Below are 22,850 nucleotides of genomic sequence, written 5' to 3' on the forward strand. Positions count from 1 at the left end.
GTGGGACGCTCTGTTTTTAACAGAGACCTGTCTCAGGGAGGATAATATGACGGCTATTGCACTAGCTATACCTTCGGGCTATAAAATGTGTTTTGCTAATCGATGTGAGGACAAGAAAGGTGGAGGTGTAGCAGTGATAATTAAGGCAGCTTTCACGCTTACCTCATCCACCCCTATCCAGATATCAGGAGCGGAAGGCCTACATTTTGGTATCCAGATGGGCACTCAGGCCACACTAGCCGGGCTATTAGTATATCGCCCCCCGGGAGGTTCCATCTCCAGCTTGGAATCACTGCTGGATATGATTGTTCAGAGCTCACTCTTACACTCCCATTTTCTTTAATTAGGGGATTTTAATGTCCATGTGGATAGGGATAATTGTACTTTAGCTGAAACTTTACTGTCCACTTTGTTGACTGCAAATCTGACGCTATGTAATGAGGGCCCCACACATAGCGCTGGTCACACGTTAGACTTAATTATTAATAATGGGGATATTGTAAAAGGTTGAGCCGGCCATGCCGCTGACTTGGTCTGATCATTTCCTTATTCCCTTTACGGTGGAAATAGTCCCGTCTAGACCGGCTTGGAGTAAATGTACTTTTATTAAAAGGCATTGGAACAAGCTAGTCCCTGTGGCTATGGGTCCGGCCCTGGGCCTGAAAAAACCTGTTTTAACTGCTGACAGTAACACGGATGCGCAATTATTCAATGACTGGATCAAGAACATGGTGGACTCAGTTGCACCCGCCAAACTTGCAACTTCACAAAGGGTGTCTCCATCGGCCCCCTGGTTCTCGAGTGATCTTAGAGCCGAAAAGAAGGCATGTAAAAAATTAGAGAGGTTATGGAGAGTAAGGTATGGAGAGGCAGAAAGGGACCTATATAAGGATGCACTAAAAAATCTACAGAAGTCAGTGAGAAGGGCCAAGAAAGCCTTCTTTGCGACCTCTATCCGAGAAGCAGAGCACTCTAGCAAGGAATTTTTTTAAGTGGTGCAATCCTTCTTTAAACCTAGCTGCATAGAAAGGGAGGTTCCCCATCCCTATCATTGTGCAACTGTATCTCGGAGTTTTTCTAGGGTAAGATCCAAAAAGTGTACGACTCCTTTGGCCCGGAGGTTAGGACGGAGAAATCAGATACAGTAAAAAAAACAGTGCCAGGGGTAGCACTCGAGCAGTTCCTTCAGATAGACTTAGATTCAGTCATTAAGGAGCTCCAAAAATGTAAATCGGGTTCTCCCGATGATCCCTGCCCGCCTAAACTCTGGAAATCTATAACTGAATTTGTGGCTCCCACCCTACAGTCCATCTGGAATGGGTCCATTACTTCAGGGGTATTCCCGGACGCTTGGAAGCATGCCACTCTCCTCCCACTAAAGAAAAAAGCAAATGGGGATCCGCTGGACTTGGGTAACCTGCACCCAATCTCTCTTTTGGCGGCCCCAGGAAAAATGCTTGAGAAGTTAATCCAGCGCCAGCTTAACAAATTCATTGAGGACAATGATGTCCTACATGAGACTCAATCAGGCTTTAGACCGGGCTTCAGCACGGAGACTGCACTCATTGAAGTGGCAGAATCAGTGAGGTGGTCGATGGATGCAGGGGAATCAGCTATGCTGGTTCTCCTGGATCTGTCGGCCGCCTTCGATACGGTGGATCATGATAGGCTTATACAACATCTGGCAGAGATAGGGCTAAAAGACCAAGCACTGGGATGGGTTCAGTCATACCTGTCACTGAGAACACAGAAGGTGGCATTGGGTCGTTTGGTATCTAAACCCACCAAGATAAAATGTGGTGTTCCTCAGGTGTCGGCCCTGAGCCCGCTTCTATTTAATGTTTACTTGGCACCTCTATTTACACTCATTTCAAACTGGGGGGTCAAGGCAATATCTTATGCGGACGACACCCAGCTGGTGTTTCCATACTCGGAGGTGTCAGAAGAAGATTTTGCAACTTTTAAGGGGTGCCTCCGAGATGTGGCCAGCTGGATGAACGCTAATAAACTTAAATTGAATGCTGAGAAGACAGAGGTCATCTTCTTTGGCAAGGGATCGCCCCCCCCTGCAGAGTTTTGGTGGCCGAAGGAAATGGGGACGCCCCCGTCGCCAAGCCAGAGCGCAAAAAATTTGGGAGTCCACTGGGATAGCAGTCTCTCTTTTGTTTCTCATATTCGGCAGGTAGCAGGATGCTGTTTATCCAAGCTGAGGAACTTTCGCAAGATCCTGAGACTTCTACCAGAAGAGTGTCGCAAGACCGTAGTCCATGCCACAGTAACATCGAGGCTGGACTACGCCAACGGACTCTATCTGGGTCTTCCCCAATATCTAATTCAGCGATTACAGTTGGTGCAGAATGCGGCTGCGAGACTGCTGAGGTGTATTCCCTTCAAGCACCCTGTCTCTCCGCATCTTCGGGCACTGCACTGGCTTCCAGTGGCCAGTAGGATCAAGTTCAAAACCTTGACGCTGGCCTTCAGGTCCCTGTATGGCATCTGTCCTAAGTATCTGAGAGCCAGGCTACCCAGGTATCACCAGTCGAGGACCCTCCGCTCCAATGGGCGGGTGCAGCTTGTGGTCCCTCGAGCGCGAAGAGTGCGGCTGGGTGGAAGAACCTTCTCGGCCAATGTGGCGGAGTTATGGAACTCTCTCCCCCCCGCATTACAACAGGCCCCTTCTGAAACTTGTATTAAACGACTGCTAAAAACTTGGCTATTCAATACACCATGCTAAGATCCGCTATTTGACATGGGTTGGTCTGTTCTCACAGCGCCGGGACACCTCCATGTGAGGTAGCTGTTCGCGCTTTACAAGACTCCTTATTATTATTATTATAGTTTCCCTTTTGCATGAGATCGACCCTGATGCCTACTCGTATGTCGATGACATATTCTTGACGGATGATGAATTACAGCAGCCTCTCTTGCTTGTAGACCACATTATTACACATTTTGCAAATTTTGGTTACAAATTTACACCACCTTCTTGGCTGACCTTTTTCTTGGTTACGAACTCAACAATGAAGGGAGGGGGTTGGCCCCCTACTTGCTGGAAATTTTTTCTCACTTGCAACCTCCATCTACACTTAAAAATGTTTAATCTTTGCTGTTATTTTTTAATTTTGGGAGGACTTACATTCCTGATTATGTCCAGCGCAACAGCTTAGATTCATTGTTGCAACCTTCTTTTTTGGCTTCCAGTTGGATTCTGTAACATACCGTGATTCTTCGGTCTTTGCAGCCTGATATGCTTATGACAAATTTCTTGTTAACACGTGACAATTCTACAAATTTGGTCATAAGCATTGTACCAGGTGCGTTAGGTTTTACCTACTTGACTTTCAATGAAGGGTACATGGTCCCCATTGCTTATAAATCACATTTGTGTACTCCAGTTGGGATGCGTTTCTCCTTTAATGAAAAAATATTGACCGCAGTTCAGATTGCGATTCTAAAGTAACTCTCTCTGGCGCAAGGTAAATGTATTCATATGAACTCGCCAGTACCTGCTTTGGAAGCAGTTACAAAGGCTAGTGTTCAGAATTCCAAAGCCTTGCATCCATTTTGGATCCGATGGGCTAGCTCTTTGATGTTGGCTGATGTCAACTTTATTATTGACCCTTCTTTGCAGACGCAGGTGTTTTTACAATATGAACATGTTCATCCACCTCCTTCGTCCTTGTGTTAGGCTTGAAAACCCCATTCTCGTCATGCACTTGTCCCGTATTATATTAGGTTAGCAGTGTGTGGCTAAATTAGACACCATTTGAATTCATGTCATGTAACCCACTGAGTTATCCCTGCAATGTGTGAGCTTCAGTTAGCGAGCGTGACTCCATTTTGTATTTCGCAATTCCTATTAGACTGTGTCTGAACTAGGCATCGTTACTTGTATTGCTTGCCTCAGCAGAACACTGTATTCAGTTATTATTTCCTTTCCTGCTCAAGGTTGCCTTCTGACTGACTAATGAATAGGCCATCCTGCCATCGCATACCTCTCCGTGTGTGTAGCTCTGCTCCCATGTTAGGAGACGCTGAGACCCAGCATGGCAACCTTGAGACTGTGGTAGTGTGTACCCCTATAGCAGGTGGTAACCCATCCTTCTGCGTCTCTTTGTTCATGTCGGGCCTAAGCTGGTAAGTTTCCACGGCGGGCTTGTTTGGAGGTTCTTGGAGGAATGATTATGTGTTGCAGGCTGTTGGGGAGCAGTTACATAGTTAACAAAGACATTGTGAATGCTGGCGGCACCATGGAAACAGAAAATGTAGAAAAAATATAATATTTACAAATATAACAAAACTTTTTAAAATTTCTAAATACGATGCAACTTTAATCCTAACTTTAAACAGTGTTTACATTTATTTTGTTTCACTACGGAACTATATTTATAAATGATAATAACATTTACTAAGTAAAACATAAATTCTCTGTCCACAAAATGTTTTGTACACAAGCAAATCATCACACATCAGCCTGAAACTTGGAAAGCGCACCATGATTCAATACTATACTGTTAAGTGAAAAAATTGTACAGAATTGTCAAACAGAGTTATACACATAGTATAGTCAAACAAGATTTTTAAAATACCAAAATGTTTTTGCCTATGACTATCTGTGGGTCAACTCTTTCTATGTTGAAAAACCTAAGAAATAACTTTAAAAAGCAAAGGATACATAGATGTTATACTTGGGAAATACAATTGAAAAAAACATAGAAATTCACTGAAAAAAACAAAGGTGACAGGGATGTTATAGTTAGGAAATAGATTTTTTCTTTTTTAACTTAGAAATTCAACTTTAAAAACCAAAGATTACAGGGACATTATAGTTAGGAAATAGAATTAAAAATAAATCTTAGAAAATCACTGAAAACAGCAAAGATTATAGGGACATTATAGTTAGGAAACAGAATTTAAAAAACCTTAGAAATTCACCAAAAAAGCAAAGGTTATAGGGACTTCATAGTTCGGCGCAGGTTTCATTCATACAAAACAACTGAAATTCAGCAATTATAGTTAGCTAGCCTAACTATAACTTGCGCCCCCGCAATGCACTGCTTATGACCGCACATATTACATCTCTCATGACATTGTCGGTGACATCACTGATGACATCTGAAATACTTGTGTGAGTTTCCATTGTGAATCAGAGTGATCAGGGAATTCATGAGCAAATGTGATGAAAGGTGTAAATATATTTATTTTCCACAATTATCTGTATGTATAGGATTGTGGAAAAGTGACCAATTACTATAGTTTTCATTTGGTTTGTAAGAAATAAGACATTTTAGTAAAAGTATCACAAAAATGAAATAAAGACAATTTCAAATGTAATCTTTGTGGCACAATCTGCTAACTCTAAAGGCGTATTTTATGCAGGGATGAAATACTTACATATATTTAAGAAACCAGTCATACACAGCAGTGACTTATACATCTTTCTTACTAAAGACAGATGTTACAACTGCAGAAACTGGGTAGTTCTATTAGTAAGGAAACAAGACATAGCTCACACCTGCCTGCAGGTTTTGCTAATTTGTGATGTAATTAATCTTTTTTTGTAAGCATGGCTCACATAGATAATGAGATTCATGTGTGAACAAATAACAATCTGACATATTTCCTTTGTATTAAAGTATGTGCAACTCTGCCTACATAATACATACAAAAGCAAAATTGCATCTTTGAATCAGGAGTTTATCAAATTGTCAATCACCTCAGTTTAAGTATAAGGTCTTATATTCACTTACCCAACAAGCAATGGGCAAGGAGGAATTTCTTTGGAGATTGGCAAAACTCCACCCTCAACCCCGTTGGATGTGAAATAGATGCCAGACACATTGATCACTTGGTTTCCAGGAAATTCAAAGCAGACTGTTTCTGTGCCGTTCTTGGAGGCCCAATCCAAGGCTTGACCTGCGATGAGGAGACCACCTCCGTTCTTCACGAATGCAATAAGCTCTTTCTTCTGATTGGCATTATAAGCGTCCATGCAATACACGCCAAAGGATTCCAGAAACCCACAAGTGGACTGCACCTTGATGCCATGATCAGAGAAGGTCTTCACCAGAGAGTCAAAGGTAGACTGGACTCCAACCAGAGCATCTGCTGAGGGTTTCAGCCAGTGGACAGCATTGAGGAGAAGCTTTGAGAACTTTGGGCTATTGAGGTAGGACTCATGAGAGATTGCCACGATCCGACCCTTCCCGTAGTGACTAGCTGCGATAAGAACTTGGCCAGAGTTGCTCACGAGTAGAGGGAAGGCTTTATCCCCGACCAGGAGTAATTCGCAGGGAATGGAACTTCCTTTAAAGTACAAAGTGTCAATGCCTTGAGTCAAATCTGCATAAGATCCTTTGAAACTCATTTCAATGTAGTACCAAATCCTGAAAAAATATAAATAAAAATCAGAATTTCCATTAGCCATCCTTGCAATGTACTGTGAATACATCCATCCTAACATAATAAAGAGAGAGACCAAACCTTTGAGGCAGGTAAGCTCCGGAACCACAGCGCCAACCGGAGCGCCGCATGCAGCATTGGAAAGGTGACGCAAAGCAGATGGGCATAGGCTATGCACCGGCGCAACATATACTTTGGAGGGGACAAAGCACGTTGTGTGACAATGTAGTCCATTGGAAGTAGCACCGGCTCTGAGGTGGGCGTGTGCGTACGTTTGGAGCGTGTGAATAGCGTTCTATCGAGGTGGCTGAGTACGCCGTCGGGTGACGTTTGGATTGTGTGAATAGCGTTCTATCGCGGCGGCTGAGTACGCCTTCGGGTGACGTTGACGCAGCGTGTGGCGTCTCAGTGCATCACGCCGTGTTGTGGATGCAGAGCCCGGGCACGATGTGCATGGCAGGAAGGCAACAGGCATATATCTCTGAGGCAGACTGTGAGGCCAGAACTTCAGAGCAGGTACAAACGCGTCGGTGCATGCACAGATCGCTGGGGCGCATTCTAATTGCAGACATGTCTGTCATACCCGGACAACGTCGGGTCGGGCCGCTAGTTACATATAAAAGTAATGTGTTTTAATGTAACACTCCCCTTTCCAAAAGAAAATGTGCTTCTTCTGAGGGAACATTATCAACGTCTGTGTTTAGGAGAAGTCTCTGGGGAAAATTTCTCTCAGCGCTGAGAGATTTGAGGGAATTTTGCACTCACACTGGTTATTTCCCACCTTTCTCTAACTCATAAACTCCTCAGTGCCATTATTATGTTTAGTGCTTTACCCCCAAACAGGTCTCCGTCTCTGTAGCCCAGATGCTTGTAGTTGGTCAATCTTGCACTAATTGTCAACCAGCTGCTGCTGGGAGGGTAGAGGAAGGGATTCCAGTCTAGCAAGCTCCCATGAGTGATAAACATCCTGTACTGTCATCAATGAATATTGGTTCAGCCGGCAGACACTTGCAATACTCTGCCCACTTGAGCAGATGATCTGAGTGTATCCCTGAGCTCAGGAGTCCTCAGAGTCTCCAGGTCAGTTGTTTGTCAGCAAAGAGACATGCAGCCCTGAAATGGGCACCAATACGAGGCAACCAGAGGTGGTAGATGTGCCCTTTGGCACCCTTGGCACTGCTCCTACAATATCTGCCACAGACTTAAGACAGACTTAAGATAGACTGAACACAGACTTAAGACAGATTTAAGTCAAAATCCTAACTTTACTACTATTATATGCCTTCTGTGAATACCAAAAGTAGTACGTTTAGGATTTTGTCTTGCGTTAGTTCTGTGAATTGGGCCCTATAAATTGCTCTTGTCCCAAAGCATAAAATGATCCTATTACCAAACATGATGGACAATCTACTTTTAGATGCCACTTTGGGATGCTTATTATTTATTCATTATTATTATTATTATTATTATTATTATTATTATTATTATTATTATTATGGACTTTTAGTTAGTGCTCACCTACCCACTTGGGGTTTCTCAGTGATCAAACAGTAGGTCAGGTCTATCCAAGTCTCTCTAACTCAAAACCACCAGGTCTTCAGCTGTCTTCAGAAGGTCATAGCCAGGGATAGCTTTTGAAAAGTTCTGAGTTAGCCTTCCACAGCTTGGGGCCCTGATATGTAACTGACCATCCTCCCATATGTGTGCATTCAACACTGGGGACACCGCACAGGGAAAGTTAGCCAGAGCAAAGGCGGTGGGCTGGTGTAAGGGATTTAGTAAACTCATAAAGATACTCTGGGCCCACTCTGCCCTCACTCTGTGCACATAGCACGAGGCTTTATAGTAAATCCGCTTCCCTACCATAAGCCACTGGATCAAGATCCGAGAGGCAGAAACACGTTTCGGGAGCTTATAAGGCATCGTTGCCGTTCCGGACTACCTACAACTATTTGATGGAGGCTTTTTGCCGCCCCCCAGATAAAGCACGTTGCTGTAATCCAATCTTGACACAGTGAGTGCTCGAATAACCATCCTTTGAGTTGGGAATGGGATTAGCCACATGATTTTCCAAAGTCATTGAGTGCTGCAACGCTGATTTGGCGTTGCAGCGCGTGCAATGTCATTTGTTTTATTTATTTATTTATATACACAACTCAGTTTGGCCGCATTCCGGAGTTTACTACCCCCCACCCTGACCCTCCCCCGCCCGCTCCACCACACCGCCCAGCAGCACTCACTCGAAGGAGCCGCCACTGAGTATAAACATATATGTAAGAACCCAGAAGCGTCTGTGTGCTTCACATGTGGTACAAAAGTGATATCTATACAAAAATACACAGTGGCAGCTTCCCTACTGGGGTATTTTTGTGTGACTTTCCTCCCTTTCGCTCTGTCAGCCTGTGACCAGCTTCAGACTCCCAGCGGCTTTACTAAAAGCACAAACCACACATGTCATGGTCCCGCAGTCAGTCACACTGTTTGTGTGTTTCGAGTGTTATGTTACATTATATTGATTTTTAAAGCACACCAATCATCCAAGAGGGTATCGAGAGTGCAGACAGGCAGTGCTCGGATTGCACTTCTCAGCACTTTAACCAATGAGAAGCCCACCTGTCATACGTAGAGCGCGATTGACCGCGCAGAACCACATCAGGCCAGGCACTCTCCATCACCCTGTATAGGCCCCTGCAAGCTGAACACAGTGGGGGCTTTAACCCCTTCGACGCTTATGACGAGCTCAGCTCGTCATGAGGCACAGTGGAGCTGTGCGCAAGACGAGATGACGAACTGAGCACGTCATAACTGCCGTGGATGGCCCACACAGGCCTAATTCCCCGCCTTTGCGGGCGTACCATGGGAGTGGGTGGAGTCGTGATGATCTCGCGGGGGAATTAGCCCTGCATGGAAGGGTTTAAAGAGAGGGAGCCGCTTACCTCATGGTGTACATGGACTCTGCTTCTCAGGACCTGAGGCACAGCACTGACTAGCGGCAGAGGCCATGAAAGTAAGACGCAAATGTCAAACACTGGTGCGTTCATGTATGTGTGTGCTTGAGAGAGAATGAGTGGCAACGAGTGACTAAGAGTGAGTAATTGAGAAAGTAAGAGGAAGTAAAAGAGTGACTTAGAATGAGTAACAGAGCAAGTGAGTGAATGAAAGAGGGAGTAACTAAGAAATTATGGGGCATATTTACGAGCCCCTATCTCCACCACTGCGTCACTTTTAATGACATTCCTGTGGCGATACGGGCTTCCCCTTATTTACAAGGCAATGGGCTTAAAGCTGCCTTATAAATAAGGCACGCTATCACCCTATACTTATTTTGAGACGGGTGGGCAATGGGTGTTGTTTTGGGCGTTCCACCACAACACTCATTTATTTTGACGCTGCCCCATATTTACAAGGGTGGCGTAAACATGAGGCAGTGCCAAAATTACGACCAGAGAAAACCTGGTCTTACCCTGGCAAAACGAGGAGACATTTTTAATTTGTCCTCGTTTATGCTGTTTCCATGTGTGCTGCGTTGTGCAGCACACATGGGGGCAGCAAAATGCCCCTGATTGTTTATGTGCAGGAAGGTGTTCCTTCGTGCACATTAACAATCATTAAAAAAATGACGTTTTGCATTAAGCAGCACACATAGAAGTTTCAAATCGCCATTTCAGATTGTTTATCTGCAGGAATGAACACCTTTGTGCACATAAACAATCTTCCCCAGCAGCGCAGGCACTCTTGTACTATGGTGCAAGAGTGCCTGGTTGCTGCTAGGCAGCTAGATTTAGCACCAGCGCAGGGGAAAACACAGGCCTGCTCCGTATTCTTGTAAATATGGTGCAGCCCTGCATTTCTAAAGTGATGGAGCGTGGTGTTAGCCTTCATGGCTTAGCGGCACGCTTTGCCACTTTGCTTGTAAATATGCCCCTGAGTGACTGTGAGAGCTAGAGTGAAAGTGAGCAATTGAGTGAGTGACAGTGAATGTGAGAGTGAGTTACTGAGAGTGAGTGAGAGAGTGACTGGCAGAGAATGAGTGGACGAGAGAGTGAAAGTTCATGACAGAGAGTGAATGCCATGAAAATGAGTGAAAGTAAATGATAGAGAGACTACAGCTGTGAGTGCGCGCTGAGGAGCACATGCTTAGAGACTCCTGAGACGCTTAGGATTGGAGTGCACAACCAACGTACAATGCACCCCTCAAGGGAGTGAAGAGTTCAAGAGCAGGTACGAGCGAAGGTGCGGGGACAGTTCAACAGGGTACAGAGGTGAGGAGGCTGGAGAGTGGGGTGGGGAGCGCGAGTGCAGGGATACTGGACTGAGGAGGAAAGGGTGCTAGGGTCTGAAGGACCACAGTTGGTAAGCCTCAAAAGGCAGGTGCCTTTTACCACATTTATGTGAAAATGTACTGTAGAATGCTCAGTTTGAGGCCGTATTTTCAAAATATTCACAGGGGGAAACTCCCTCCTCGAACCCTCCCTGTAGGTGGACTCTGTAACTCACTTTCTTCACTCCCTGATTGACATTCATTGCACAGTGATAAGTCCAACACTTCCAAAGATTACCAGGTGCCACTGTCAGTACAATGCAAAATTATACAACACAGTACAATATAATAGGACACAATACAATACAACACAGTACAATATAATACGACGCAATACAATACAACACAGTACAATATAATAGGACGAGGACACAATACAATACAACACAGTACAATATAATACGACGCAATACAATACAACACAGTACAATATAATTAGGAGGGCGTGGCTGGTCGATCGAAGCTGGCGTTTGGGAGCGTAGAAGTTGAGGCGGCTGTTCAGGTGTCCTGGGACTTGGTTGTGTAGGGCTTTGTGTGCGTGGGTGAGGAGCCGGAAGGTGATTCTTTTGTTGACCGGGAGCCAGTGCAGATCTCTCAGGTGTCCGGAGATGTGGCTGCGGCGGGGGATGTCCAGGATGAGTCGTGCTGAGGTGTTCTAGATCCGCTGGAGTCTCTTCTGGAGTTTGGCGGTGGTTCCGGCGTAGAGGGAGTTGCCGTAGTCCAGTCGGCTGGTGACGAGGGCCTGGGTGACCGTCTTCCTGGTCTCGGTGGGGATCCACCGGAAGATCTTACGTAGCATGCGCAGGATGTTGAAGCACGACGAGGAGACGGCGTTGACTTGTCTGGTCATGGAGAGGGAGGAGTCCAGGATGAAGCCCAGGTTGCGTGCGTGGTCTGTTGGTTTGGGTGCGCTGCCCAGGGCGGGGAGCCACCAGGAGTCGTCCCAGGCGGAGGGTGAGGATCCCAGGATGAGGACTTACGTCTTGTCCGAGTTCAGTTTCAGGCGGCTGTTCGACATCCATTTGGCTACGTCTGTCATCCCTTCGTGCAGGTTAGCTCTGGCGGTGGCGGGGTCGTTGGTGAGGGAGACGATCAGCTGGGTGTCGTCGGCGTAGGAGATGATGTTGAGGTTGTGCTGGCGTGCGATGGCTGCGAGGGGGCTCATGTAGACGTTGAAGAGTGTTGGGCTGAGCGAGGAGCCTTGAGGAACGCCGCAGATGACTTCGGTGGCCTCCGATCTGAACGGGGGAGGCGCATCCTCTGTGTCCTTCCGGCGAGGAAGGAGGGGATCCACTCCAGTGCCTTCTCGTGGATTCCGACGTTGCTGAGGCGCTGTACTAGGGTACGGTGGCAGACAGTGTCGAAGGCCGCGGAGAGGTCCAGGAGGATGAGGGCCGCTGTTTCTCCGTTGTCGAGCAGGGCTCGGATGTCGTCGGTAGCTGCGATCAGGGCGGTCTCGGTGCTGTGGTTGACCCGGAAGCCAGACTGCGAGAGGTCGAGGGAACCGTTCGTCTCGAGGAAGGCGGCCAGCTGCTTGTTGACGGTCTTCTCGATTACTTTTGCCGGAAACGGGAGCAGCGAGATGGGGCGGTAGTTCTTGAGGTCGGTGGGGTCGGCTGATGGCTTCTTGAGAAGAGCGCTGAGTTCGACGTGCTTCCAGCTCTCCGGGAAGGTAGCGGTGTCGAAGGAGGTGTTGACGATGTCCCGCAGGTGGGGTGCGATGACAGCATCGGCCTTGTTGAAGACGTGGTGAGGGCAGGGGTCGGTCGGAGATCCGGAGTGGATGGAGTTCATCGTGCGGATGGTGTCTTCGGTGCTGATCGGGGTCCATGCGCGGAGGGTGGTGGTGGGGGGCGGTGGCTCGGTCGTGGCGTGCGTCGGTTGAGTGCTGAAGCTGTTGTGTATGTCCGCGATCTTGTTGTGGAAGTAGGAGGCGAGGGAGTTGCCGAGGTCTTGGGAAGGGGTGATGTCGTTGTTTCTGGCGGTGGGGTTGGAGAGCTCTTTCACGATGTTGAAGAGTTCCTTGCTGTTGTGTGCGTTGTTGTCCAGTCGTTCCTTGAATGCGGTTTTCTTGGTGATGTGGATCAGTTGGTGGTGTTTTCGGGTGGCGAGCTTGAGGGCAGTCATGTTGTCCGGTGTTGGGTCTCTGCGCCAGGTTTTCTCGAGTGCTCTGCAGTTCTTCTTGGAGCTCTTGAGTTCTTCGTTAAACCATGGGGCTTTCTTGCTGCCGGGTCTGCTCGGCGGGGTCTTCAGAGGGGCGAGGTCGTCTGCGCAGTCGCTGATCCACTTCGTGAGGTTGGTGGCCGCTTGGCTGGGGTTCGTTGTGCTGGTGGGAGGGTTCTTGCTCAGGGAAGTAGCGAGCTGGTCTGCAGTGATCTTGTTCCAGCTTCTGCGGGGAACCTGATGCTGGTGATGGTGGAGCGTGGTCCTCCTGAAGCTGAAGTGGACGCAGCTGTGGTCCGTCCAGTGGAGTCCCGTCGCGTGACTGAAGGTGATGTCCTTGCTGGAAGAGAAGACCGGGTTGAGTGTGTGTCCGGCGCAGTGGGTGGGGGTGGTCACCAGTTGCTTGAGTCCGAGGTTGGCGAGGTTGTCCAGCAGGGTGGTGGTGTTGCGGTCGTTGTTGTTCTCCAGGTGGAAGTTGAGGTCCCCGAGGAGGATGTAGTCGGCGGAGGGGAGGGCGTGTAGGCTGATGAAGTCGGCGATGTCTTCGCTGAATTGGGTGCGTGGTCCCGGGGGTCTGTAGATGAGGGTGCCTCTGAGGGTGGTCTTGGGGTTGACGTGGATCTCGAAGTGCAGGTGTTCGGCGGGTGCGAGGGTGTCGTCGGTGTTGGTCGTGATGCGGATGGTGTTCTTGTGGATGATGGCGATGCCTCCTCCTGTCTGGTTGACGCGGTCCCTCCGGATGATCTTGTAGCCGGCCGGGATGGCGATGGCAATGTCGGGCGCTGAGGAGGCGTTCATCCAGGTTTCCGTGAGGAAGGCGACGTCTGGGGCTGTGGTGTCGAGCAGGTTCCAGAGCTCGACGGCGTGTCTGTGGACGGAGCGGGTGTTGAGCAGGATGCACTTCAGGTGGGTGGTGCTGGAGTTCGGCTTGGTGTGTGCTGGTGTGGCGTGGGTCCGGTTGCAGGTGAACTTGCAGGCGTTGCAGCAGAAGGGTCCGTGGGTGCGTCTCGGGGTGGCTCGGTAGCATCCCGGGATTCGGCCGGCATTGAGTGCGTTGAAGGTGGCTGCGTCGTACGTCCGGCGGGTGGGCTGGGGTCTGCGAGGGCCAGGGGTCCTGGCCCTGGGCGCGGTCCAGGCACGGACGGGCGTAGACGGGCTTACCTTTGGCGCACCTTCGGCGCTCAATCGGTGCTCCCGCTGCGCGCGTCCGCTGCGCGGACGCTCTGAGGGCGTCATAAGAAGGGGGACGTGAGGGCGGGTCAGCTGGGCGGTGGGAGCGGCTCGGCCAATGGGCCGGTGGTGGGCGGGGCCTGGGCGAGCAGCGGCGAGAACTGGCGAGCGGCCGGCTCTGCAGTGGCTGGGCCGCTCGTGGGACCAGGGGGGCGTCTGCGGCGGCGGGAAAAGCGGCAAGGTAGGCTGGAGCAGGAGGCGGCAGGAGGAGCAAGGGGGTGACCCGGCCTGGTGAGAGGCGCAGCGGTCACTGTACCTACCATTCGGCCAGTTTCTACGCATACGTAGAAACTATACCAGTATCACAGATTACAAACAACAATCTGCGGACCTGGCCATCAAACTGGAAAACTGTGGCTACCCAAAAGCCATCATCCGCAAAATGCAGAAAAGGGCTAGAAATCAAAACCATGATGCCCTACTTGACAATGTCACAAAGGAGGACCAAGAACAACCCATCACCTGTGTCACCACCTACAACACAATGTCCAACGAAGTAGCAAAGGTCATCAAAAAACATTGGAGAATAATCAACTCTGGACAGAGGACATGGGACACCCCGAGATTTGCATATAAACGATGCAACAATCTCAAAGACCAATTGGTCAGCACCCGACCCAGACCACAACAAAAACACAGACGAACACCGTCCTGAATGCATGGGGCTTACCTAAGGTCACAGGACATTACCCCTGCAATGACTGCAGCGTGTGTCACCTTACGACACACACAAAGACTCTGGACTTGGAGCCCAATAAAATCTGGACCCAACGTAACCATACCAACTGTAACTCACGCAATGTGATATACCTTCTCACATGCACGTGTGGCCTCCGATAATTGGGGATGACAACACGCAAAGTCAAGACTAGAATAACAGAGCATCGCAGTATCATAAGATGCAAGAAAAACATCAGCAGACTGACCAACCACTTCATCACCCACTGCCACACACCCAACGACCTAAACTGGACGGTTATTGAGCAAATATCAGAGAGCACAATTGACAACGACAAAAAACTACTGAGCAAAGAGCAGCGATGGATATATCGCCTTTCCACGGCTACCCAGGGCCTTAATGACGCCATCCCTGGGAATTCCCTGACATGCCCATGACACTAAGAAGTATACCTACAGCACCACCCTGTAAACCCACCAGGGCTGACATTTCTCCGCCTACCACAGATTACAAAGAACCCCCTTGTAGCATATCTCCCCTGAGATAGAGCCCCACAGTTCTTAATACTGGTTTAATGGTGCCCCCATGATCATGTTAATAGAACCACCCTCCATCCAGCACCCTGGCAGTACGCATTCCCCGCCAGTGGCTATGGTTTCAGTGCATCTCCCAAGCACTTCAACCTAACCCCACCATTGTGCCAACAGTTCAGCGCATTGGCAAGGTACATTTACTCATAATTAACTATTCCGCGCGCCAGCGGTTTTTTTGCCTCCTGCCAGCGCCAACTACCCATAGCAACACCTTGGCACTTCATGAGCCAATAACTCAGTGCCCCGCTCCCACGCAAGCGCAATGGAACGCATACGCGCGCTTCTCACAATGCGCATGCGCGAAGATAAGACTAGCGCCCGCACATGCGCTCTGTTGCCGCTGGCAACACGCATGCGCGAACGCGACTCGCGTGTAGCAGAGAACACCCGGGCGCCCCCACGAGCACCATGACTCACCAGTTTGAGTCTCTCTACTCTTTCCTCCACCATACAGATGCAAGCAATAACCCAATTAACCATGGTATAAAACACTTGGCGATACCGGTCATTCGCCACCGGTATGCGAAGGAGGCACAACAGGTTCAGAGCAGGTCCTACCCAGAAAAGCTGTGAGTATGACTGAACAACCACCACGACCACTGGTAAGCGCTACCTTTTCTCCCTTACAGGTCTCCTAATCCAAGTGGCCAAAACCTTTCTTTCCTACAGGGTCAACCCCTTGCCTCTTCACAACCTTGGAGCATAATACTGCTTAAACTAGCGTAAGAAACAACCTTGCGTCCTTTCTTCACATATATGCACTATGGTTGTTATTACCGTGTTTTAGCAACTCCACCCCCGAACTATAAGTGCGAATCTCACCCTAATGGTACCACCAATACCATTACACTAGCAGCCGCCTATAGCCTGCACCCTCCCCGCTACAAAGCCGGCAGTCAGATGTATATAATGGAATACATTCAAGTGACTCTTCTTTTCCCCCTGTGTGTTTTGTCCTCGTCTATTTGTTACATGTACAGGTGTTTACAGAAGGGAATCCCCCTCTCACACAAAGATAAACACTTTAGGGCGTGTATACACATAGTCTGAATTACACACCCACTAGTTTAATCACATACACTTACTTTTATTTAGTCCTGAAGAAAGCCAGCATACTCATAAGGCACTGGCTGAAACATGTTGACTTACCATGGATGTGGGAGGTCGTAACTTGCCTCCAACATCCTACAGCCTTATTTTTAACCGCTGACGGTGGCCCAGGTATTAAAGTCTAATTCACCTTCGGGTACTGGGACCATCGCCAAGCCGTTTTAACATCACATTCACAACACTCTTCAACGCACACTCAGCGACATACCTGCTCCGCTGTAACCAGGCGCCGAAGCACACCCGGGACACGCTAGGTGTCATTGGGTGGGCCCGATGATGAAGCATGCCACCAACCAGGTTGGTGGGTGAGGGCTTCATGAGCACACTAACCAGATGCTCCCATCCCATGACAAAACATACCTGAGTCCTTAAACTTTTTGTCCTACCTATAATGCATAAGCTAGTCTCTTTTGATTAACACTATATATAAACCCCGGGGATAAGGACTAGCTTTCTGGTCCTCTCTCTCTCTCTTGATACGTAGTACAATATAATACAACACAGTACAATGTAATACAACACAATACAAAACAAAACAATGCAAAACAATATAATACAACACAATACAATACAATACAACACATTTCAATATAAAACAACTCAGTTCAATATAATACGACACAATATATTACAACACATTAAAATATATGATAACGCAATACAATACAACACAGTACAATATAATACAACACAGTACAATATAGAACAGTGAAGTACAATATAATACAGCACAATATGAGACAACACAGTACAATACAATACAACGCAACACAATATAACACAACACAAAAATACTTTAAAATAACTAAAAATAACAATAAGTAAACAGACCGTGCTCGGACTGGGCTTCACACTGCCCCCACCACACCCCGCCCTCTATGCCTGCTGCACCTTCTGCAGCTCTGATTGCCCTTGCACTCACCTGTTGGAGTGGGTAAAGTGCCTGGTAGGCAGCACTCTAAAGTGTGGAGATGAGTCTCTGGGCTCTTTTGAGTAGAGTGTGAACTGTTGTGTGCAGTGGTGATCGGTGAGGGAGGAGCTGCTAGGTGTGCAGTGGTGGTTAGTGTGGAGGTATAACATTTGTAGTCGTAGTAAAGGATGTTGAGCAGCTTCTCAGGCTCAGATCAGAGAAGATCACGTAGTCACCCCCCTCCCACAGCCTTCCCCGCGGCGTCTATTTGCAGCAGTAAAAGGACAGGCCATGTTTGTTTAGCTCCTGGGATCCAAACTGAAGCTGGCAGTGAGTGGCATGCAGCCTCGTGGCAGCAAGCAGCTGCCAACAGCTTGGAGAGCTAGGGAGAGTCCGTAGCATGGGTGTTTTCTAGAAACCCTAATACCAAGAAGTTGTAAAACCACTGGCGTCCCTCGTGGGCATCACCTGTTCAAGCAGGGCACGTCGTAGGGCTGTTGCTGGGCTCACCACCTCACACCAATGTCAAGGCTGAGAATGGACGCAGGAAGAGGGGTGTCAGCACATTGCTTTTCTTTCTAATTGTCTTTCCAGACATTTTTTCTGGCATGTGATGTCTTGTAGCATGCTGCTTTCCTCATCCAAGAAGGGCTAATCTTAGCTCAGCAGCACTGAGGTGCTTGCTTTTGCATTTGAAAGGCTCTCTCTGCCCTCTCACCTACATAGCCTGTTCTTAGCTTGATTACCTACATCTGTCAATCTTGGCTTTTCAGACATCAGAATTTACTTTCAGCTCAAAACTCCAGCATTCAAAGTGCTGTCTTTAGCTATAATTGGGCGAAAGTATTATACCTAGCATGAACCATTCCTCACCTATGTTTTCAAATTTTCCAAAGAGCCTAATTCAAAGTTTGCTGGACTGGGTGCTCCATCGCAAGCACCATGCAGCATCATTTGTGCTAAACTATCGGGCAGTCCTCTTAATTTAGAAACCAGCGAACCAGCAAAGCTTGACTTTTCTTTCCCCGGAGTCCTTATTGGCTGTACTTTGTGGAATGGTGTGTTGCTGAGAGTGCTGTGAGACACTCTATCTATTACACTACAATGTGGACTGTAGTGCAGTGTGGTGCAGTGTGGTGCAGTGCAGTGCAGTGCAGTGATCCATGTACACCCCCCAGAGATTAGCTGAGTGGCTATTTACAAGGTGTACTTGGTGGAATGGTGTGTAACTGAGTTTTTTGTGAGTCATTCTATCTATCACAGTAGCACATGGACTGTGGTGCAGTGTGGTGCAGTGCAGTAAAGTGTAGTGAAGTGATCCTAGTACAACCTCCCAGAGATGAGGTAAGTGGTTCTTGACAAGGTGTACTTTGTGGAATGGTGTGTAACTGTGAGTACCGTGAGTCCTTATATCAAAGTAGCGCAAGAACTGTGAAAAGGTAACAGCAGATACTTAAAGTGCACTGAGTTGTGGTGTGTAACTGCAACTACAATGACACTTTATAGAACAGCAGCGAGTTTACATTGAGGCATTCGCTAACCCCGACCTGATGGGGACCTCCAGGAAGCTCCCTGCTGTGTAAACTCTATACTGTCGATGACCCATCAGAGATGCTGAGGAGTCGAAACTGATGCAATGATTGGGTTTCATTAGTAGACTGAGTCAAATTAAGAACATGAGACAAAGTACAGAGCATCTTAGACACTTTTCCATTTTCTTGTGTCATTTAATTATGAATTGTTACTACACCGAATGACAGTGCAGAGCACAATAGCTTTAAGAGATGAGAATCTTATATTATGAATCCACACTGGTGATATATCTCATAAGACAGTCATATGGTGATATCATTCTGAAATATTGGCACATCCTTTTACAGCTCAATATGTAAAAGTTATGAAACATGCCAGCATTAAACTCCAAATGCAAATACACAATCCTCAGAACCCACATGAATATGATCTGCGGTGTGCCATGGCCTTAGATAGGCTCTGCTGGGATCCGAAAGCTGTACGTTGATGTGCGCTTCAACAATGCACAGTGGAGCATCGAAGACCCGGCAGGACATTAGCAAAGAGCATCAGGTCACAGCACGATGTGTGCTGCATTGTATGACCCAGAGCTATAAGGACCGGTGACATCGCGCTCCACCCCAGTCTCTGGGAGGCTAATGGACCGGGCGCGGTGGGATTCCCTGCACGGATGCTCGTGCTCCTGTCTGGATCTCTGCCTCATTTCAAACATTCAGGTTTGACGTTTCTGTATGGAAGCATAGAACCCATTGGGCCTCATGTATGAGAAGTGACGCATCGCTGCGTGAAAGTGACGCACTGCCTCATAAATAAGACCCATAGTATCTTACCTGAATGACACACATGCAAGGCTTGAACCTTAAAGGTTTGTTTTAGAATGATATGTTCTACGGAAATCAAGTCATGTAGTCGAAGTCAATTAATCAATAACGCAGAGAGCAAAGCTCAGCCAGGTACAGAATCAGTCGGAAGCACTCTGTAAAGCTCAGATCAGCAAAATACAAAACAGAAAAAGGTAATCCACATGGAGTCGCCTCCTAGTGGTAGTAGAAACGGTCTCCCACATGTGCAAAGAGAGCACAATTTTATAGGGTTCTGAACAGTAGATTTCATATGTTCACTACAGTTGTACACAAATCCCACAAAATGGACCGATCAGCATTAAACAGTGGGAAAAAGTTGCATGCAAATTTATTTAGAAATTCTCTCATACTTGTACAACATGAAGCTTCTCACGAATCATGGGGGCGATTCACAGAACTAACTTAAGACAAAATCCTAAATGTACTACTTTTGGTATTCACAGAAGGCATTTAGTAGTAGTAAAGTTAGAATTTTGTCTTAAGTTTGACTTAAGACGAACTTAAGACAAACTTAAGACAGACTTAAGACAGACTTAAGACAGACTTAAGACAAACTGAAGACAAAATCCTGCTTTTAGGTTGAGGAGGCACCCAAGGTGCACTCATCATTAAGAGATTGTGTTGTATGGCAGTTTAGGATCCGAGCGAAATTTCCCGATTCATGCCCTTATATAAGTACAATTCACATTGCCCTAATATAGGCATATAAATCATACCCATATTTAGACATAGCCCATGCAGTCCAAATACAGGCATGGCTACTTCCACCCGTACCAAAACGTCACAACGATTTCTTGGAAAATCGGCTTAAGCAGTCAGGGACCTCCCCTTGCTTGAATATTGATTTGTCCAAGAACTCATGTACTTTACAAAGAACTACTATTGCCTTGGGGTTCTTTACTGACGTTATTATGCCCAACTTTACGTCAAACTAGGCACTTTCAAGGTATAAATATGCCTTCACTTGCTCTAGCAGGACACGGTGGTTCGGAGCAGTTCGATTATCTGCTTGCCCGACGCAGCTCACTGCAGCAAGTACCGAAGGAAGCCGACCCTCCAGCTGACGCCCTGATTGAGAAGCTGTCCTGTCTCTCGCTGAGAATCCAGCTCCAGTGTTTCCAAGCTACCCTCGTGGAGTGTTGGGAAATCGAGTCCCGAGACAGAGATACCAGATCTCCTTCATTCTAAACTAAGGTATGGAGCTGATTAGACCCTAAGAGAAATCTTGGATAGATTCTTGGCAAAGAAAACCAAACCTATGCTACACAAATACTTACTCCCTCCCGCGTACTAGACTTAGGTTAGGTACATTGGGGTAGGCGTATTTTAGAGGGCACTAGTTGAGTATTTTAGCCTGTGTATTTATGTATGTACTGTTATATGGCTTAGAAACCATACAATGCTTTTACAGTATTATTTTTTAATACTATTCACGCTGTACATATTATACTTTGCAGCCTGTGTTACGATTGTAGCAGTTCACTTTACTTCCATGAGAAAGAAGATTGTTCAATAAAACCTTTTTTATTGAAAACGCCCGTCTCTCTAGTTCTCTTCACCTCTGTTGAAACGAAGCATGCACGATTGACTGAGTGAAATATTTATCTATTGTTTCCACGACTCTGAAGATCAGTTTTATCTTGGGGAAACAAAGTTGTCATGTTTATGCGGTTGTCAGAAACGAATCCCTTCTTGTGTATTCGAGAACGTTTCTAGTGACCTCTGAGTTAGCTGGCACCTGGACACACCCATGGACCTTTCGCCTGCCACCCCTGCAAATTCATCAGTATCAAGACCCACACCAAACCCCCCTCCAAAAACATCTCCGACTGTAACCAACTGAAGTGCATCCTGCTGAACACCCGCTCGGTCCACAAACACGCCACTGAACTCTGGGACCTACTCAACACCACATCACCGGATGTCGCCTTCCTTACAGAAACCTGGATGAACGCCTCATCAGCGCCTGACATCGCCATTGCCATCCGAGACGCTTACAAGATCATCCGAAAAGACCGCACCAACCAAACAGGAGGAGGCATCGCCATCGTTCATAAGAACACCATCCGAATCACGACCAGCTCTGAGGACAACCTCGCGACCGCCGAACACCTCCACTTCCAGATCCACACCGACCCCAGGACCACACTCAGAGGCACCCTCATCTACAGACCACCTGGAACTCGCACACAATTCAACGAAGACATCACTGACTTCATCAGCCCACATACCCTCACCTCCGAGAACTACATTCTACTGGGAGACCTCAACTTCCACTTGGAAAAAATTAATGACAGCAACACCAACACCCTTCTGGACAACCTGGCCAATCTCGGACTCAAACAACTTGTTGACACCCCCACCCACGTAGCTGGACACACGCTCGACCCTATCTTCACCTCCAGCAAACACATCTCCTTCGATCACACCACAGCTCTCCATTGGACGGACCACAGCTGCGTTCACTTCAGCTACAAAAAGACGACGACCCACATCCCGCCACAACCAATTCCTCGAAGAAACTGGAACAAAATCACCACCGACCAACTCTTCACTTCGCTTAACCAAAAACCCCCCACCATACCATCGGACCCAAACCAAGCTGCCACCAAACTCACACAATGGATCACCCACAGCGCTGACGAACTAGCGCCCCTGAAAAACCACCAGATCAAACAAGGTAACAAAAAGGCCCCCTGGTTCAACGATGAACTTAAGAAATCCAAGAAGCTATGTCGTACCCTCGAGAAAACTTGGAGAAAAAAACCCAACCACCAACAACCTCAACACCTTCAAGGACGCCACTCACAAACACCACCAATTGATCCGATCCACCAAAAAATCAGCACTCAAGGATCGACTCGACAACAACACCCACAACGGCAAGGAACTATTCAACATCGTCAAAGAATTTACCAACCCCACCGCCGGCACCAATGACATCACTCCCTCCCAAGACCTCTGCGACTCTCTTTCCTCTTTCTTCCACAACAAAATCACCGACATTCATTACAGCTTTGATAACCTGTCCGAAGAACAACCCACT

The 22,850-nt window shown here is 47.5% G+C and overlaps 1 protein-coding gene across 1 annotated transcript in view; it reads right to left on the reverse strand.

The window, feature by feature from the left end:
* LOC144773663 (TRPM8 channel-associated factor homolog) overlaps positions 1 to 17,495 on the reverse strand; it is a 93,934-nt gene extending 76,439 nt beyond the window's left edge. Inside the window, exons 1-2 of the mRNA XM_078658811.1 lie at positions 17,421 to 17,495; positions 5,751 to 6,386 (exon numbers count right to left, since the gene is read on the reverse strand). Of these exons, the coding sequence (XP_078514937.1) occupies positions 5,751 to 6,367 (617 nt within the window). The 5' untranslated portion in view covers positions 6,368 to 6,386; positions 17,421 to 17,495. The remainder of the gene's footprint in view (positions 1 to 5,750; positions 6,387 to 17,420) is intronic.
* Positions 17,496 to 22,850: the final 5,355 nt, after the last annotated feature.

Source organism: Lissotriton helveticus, chromosome 8 (genome assembly GCF_964261635.1).
Source record: "Lissotriton helveticus chromosome 8, aLisHel1.1, whole genome shotgun sequence".
Lineage (NCBI taxonomy): Eukaryota > Metazoa > Chordata > Amphibia > Caudata > Salamandridae > Lissotriton > Lissotriton helveticus.